Source organism: Propithecus coquereli, unplaced genomic scaffold (assembly GCF_000956105.1).
Source record: "Propithecus coquereli isolate 6110/MARCELLA unplaced genomic scaffold, Pcoq_1.0 Scaffold11, whole genome shotgun sequence".
Lineage (NCBI taxonomy): Eukaryota > Metazoa > Chordata > Mammalia > Primates > Indriidae > Propithecus > Propithecus coquereli.
The window spans coordinates 8,820,025-8,823,620 of record NW_012134969.1 but is presented as its reverse complement, the minus strand read 5'-3'; the positions used below and the strand labels follow the sequence as shown (position 1 = coordinate 8,823,620).

Genomic DNA, 3,596 nt, shown 5'->3' with positions numbered 1-3,596 from the left:
ATTTTTTCTATATGGATTTTTAGTTGTCCAAATAATTTCTTTCTATTTTTAGTAGAGACAGGGTCTCGCTCTTGCTCAGGCTGGTCTCGAACTTCTGACCTTGAGCGATCCACCCGCCTCGGCCTCCCAGAGTGCTAGGATTACAGGCGTGAGCCACCGCACCCGGCCTGTGGCTAACACTTTTTAAATCTTAGATTTACTTTTCATTTCACTGGACTAACACATTTAGTGTTAGACAAATTATGAGCAGATAAATTCATGAGCAGTAAACCGAATCCTTCCTTGTTTGAAAATGTCATTTTTGCCTTTAAACTTGAATGATAGCTTGAGCATAGAATTCTAAGCTCACCATCCATTTTTCTTACAAAAATTTGAAGATCTCAGCTGCCACAATTGGTCTGGCCTCTGCATGAATGTCTTGCACTTGTACCCACTGAGGTGGACCTAGTGCTGTTGCTACTACCTGCTGCTAAAGTCTGTGGGCTCTATCACGCCCTTCAATATTAAAGATTACTTATAAATGGGTCTTGCTTAAGAAGGCTCTCCCTGTCCTAAGGATAAAAATGTATTTTACATTACCTTCCAATAATACTTATCTATTTATCCTGCCTGGAATTTATTTTTGTAAGTGGTGTGAGGCAGGGACTTTCTTCTTCCCAAAATGGACAGCCAAGTGACTCACAGACATTCTTTCCTCCACTATTTTGAAATATATTTTTTGCTAAATTCCCATGCAGTCATAGTGTTACATTGATTTATATCAATGAAAAGTAGGCCAAGATTTAGTAAATTAGAAAAAAAAGCATTACAGAACCATATATGAAATATGGTGGTATTTATGTCCAACAAAGCAAATTTGTACACACACACAGGTGTATCAAGATGGTTTGTGTATGTATGTTAAATATACAGAAAAAAATTGGAAGGTTACCACATTAATATTACATCTAAGAAGGGTAGTGGTTGGATTAAGACTTTTGCTTTGTCTGTATTTCAATTTAACCACAATAGTTTGGATAATATACAACTGATAGTCTGTAGAAAACCCCAGGCAAGAGTCTCTGCTTTTCCCTGGGTACCTATTTCATTGTTCCATTGGGGTCTTTGTTCTCCAACCCTCATATGGTCACCCAGTGCCTCATATTTACATACTGCAGGTCTAACTACCTATAAAAAAAGGCTTTCTCTGTCTTGATTACAAATTCCAGTGGAAAGGTCTCTGACATGTCCAGCTTGGGTCAGGTGGCCATTCCTGGCAAATCAGCCCGGGAGGCAGGTAGATAACATGATGGAAAATAACTATAGGAAGGGATTATATCCATTTTACTCTTCGGAAAGATGAGGGTCAGCTAAGTAACTTCTCCAAGGTCAACAACTTTTAAGGAAAGGGAGGAGCTTGAGATTTTGGAACACTGGTCCATTTGACACTCACGCACAATACCACATCTTTAGATATTTAGCTTGGAACAAACCTAGGTCAGAGAGACATGATAGCTGTTCTTAAGCATCTGAAACGGAGTTAGACCTTTGGTTATAAATGGGAGCATTTAGAGACAGATTTTCCCTCAGTTAAGGGGCGGGGAAGGAGGGAAGGGAAGCCACCCTAAGAAACTTGTCCAAACATAAAAGTTAGTATCTTGAGTTCTCTTTCACTGAGGTATTTCCAACTATGCTATATAGACAAATGAATTATGTGTTATAGATATTAAAAAGCTGAGCGTGTATGACAGCTTGAACTTTATTTCAAAACAACATATTTTGGGTTATTCATCATACAAAGTATGAAAAAAACTAAAGAACATAGTTATTTCTGTTAAAGTGAAAAAAGTTGTGTAACTTTTTAGATAAGTAGATTGATGATCATTTTTTAAAAGGAAATACACCAGTAAGCACATACTTATTAATTCATGTGTCAAAAACCCCAAGTCAAATCTTACTACAATGTATTTCAAAAGCGAAGCTCAAATTCATTCACTGTGGTTCAACTGCATTTCATAAAATATTTGTTGAAATAAACATCACTGGGACATCATTATACACACATTTTTATTATATAGTGTTAGGTACACAGTTAAAAAAGAATAAAAATTCTACTCTCTAGAACATGAGACAATAAATAGAACAGAGATATTATACAAATGAAATGAACATAAATGAGACTATGTATGTGATGTTCAATCACATTCATATTACATAGTTTCTAAACTCATCTTTTACACTTAAAAAAATTCACTTATTTGAAACTGTAGAGTTGATAGAGGAAGTATGCCATTTAAATATTAGTTTGGGACCTTATAAAACAATATTATTGGTGGTATTTGAGTGGGGAGAAGAAAACTATTTACTGTATGTAACTATCAGGTTTCAGGGGACATAATATAACAGTGATGTTTTCATATTATGGGGAAGAAAGCAAGTGTAAGTATTGGTTATTTTAGAAATGTTACCAACTAGAATGATATTTATTAAATATTATATTCCTTCCCTAACTCTATTCTAATAGTTTTATAAACTATCAAATCTTTGGAAGTTAAAGCTTTGGAAGTTAAAATTTTTAAATTTTACATAGTCAAGTTACAAAAGGAATTCAGATTAATGTTTTGAATATCCACTAAATTTGGCACCTTTTCTTTCTTACACAAAGTTACCTTTTCTTAGAAATGGCGTATTTAGTTAACTATCCTTCTTGGTGGCCTCAGGTACAATCAAAAGAAAGAGGCCAAGAGACCACAGGTACAGACTCACTATCACTGATGAAAAGTGACAGTGAAGACCCAGAGGCAGTCCAAGGGACACAGGCACAACAGTCTGGGTTGTGCACAATTCCTGCTGTAAAATGAATGTTAGTAAAGGAGCTCACTGCCATGAATACTTAGGATCTGTAGGTAACTGGTCAACTCCAGATATTAGGGAAATACAAAGCTACACAAAACACCCCAGGAATAATAAAAACCCCATTCCTTATCAGAGCTTTATTTCTCTTCTGTTGTTTCAGTCTCGGAGTACATCCGGCACAGTGCTACATTAGGGCGGCAAACAAAAGCATCAGTTTCACTTCCCAACTCTGTTAACTGTTCCAATGAAGACACACAAGGATAATGGTCTTTTAACATATCTGGCAATTGAGAAGTTTTTTCTTGAAGACGTCGAGAACGTCTCACTGGTGTTAAGAACTTCAGCTCTTTAAATGTTGAATTTGTTTCGTCATATTGCACCTTCTTTTTTACACTGAAAAAACATAAAATTATTCCCAGAATTCTAAAACATGTTAACAACATTTTGCTTTGTACTTTCATGCTATTTATCATACTATAACGTGTATGTTATAAGCATGTGATTGGTTACCTTATAGAAAGGGAGAGGTACTACAAGTAGTGAGGAACTTATCCTTTTCTCTATTTGTCATTACAACTTGTACATAGTAGACACCTGAGTATCAGTAGAATTGACTTAATTCCTCAATTCCAAGACCAACTGTTATTAATAACACACAGCGATTAAAGTAAAATCATGTAAAAGTTTTGTTTTTCAAAATGACAATATTTAAGGAAAAGGAAAGCAAATACAGTATTAAAAAGGTGAAATGTTCCAATGAC

At 35.2% G+C, this 3,596-nt stretch overlaps 1 protein-coding gene across 1 annotated transcript in view; it reads right to left on the bottom strand.

Moving 5' to 3' along the window:
- Positions 1–2,932: 2,932 nt before the first annotated feature.
- CKAP2 (cytoskeleton associated protein 2) overlaps positions 2,933–3,596 on the bottom strand; it is a 20,321-nt gene continuing 19,657 nt past the window's right edge. Inside the window, exon 9 of the mRNA XM_012648656.1 lies at positions 2,933–3,228. Within this exon, the coding sequence (XP_012504110.1) occupies positions 2,973–3,228 (256 nt within the window). The 3' untranslated portion in view covers positions 2,933–2,972. The remainder of the gene's footprint in view (positions 3,229–3,596) is intronic.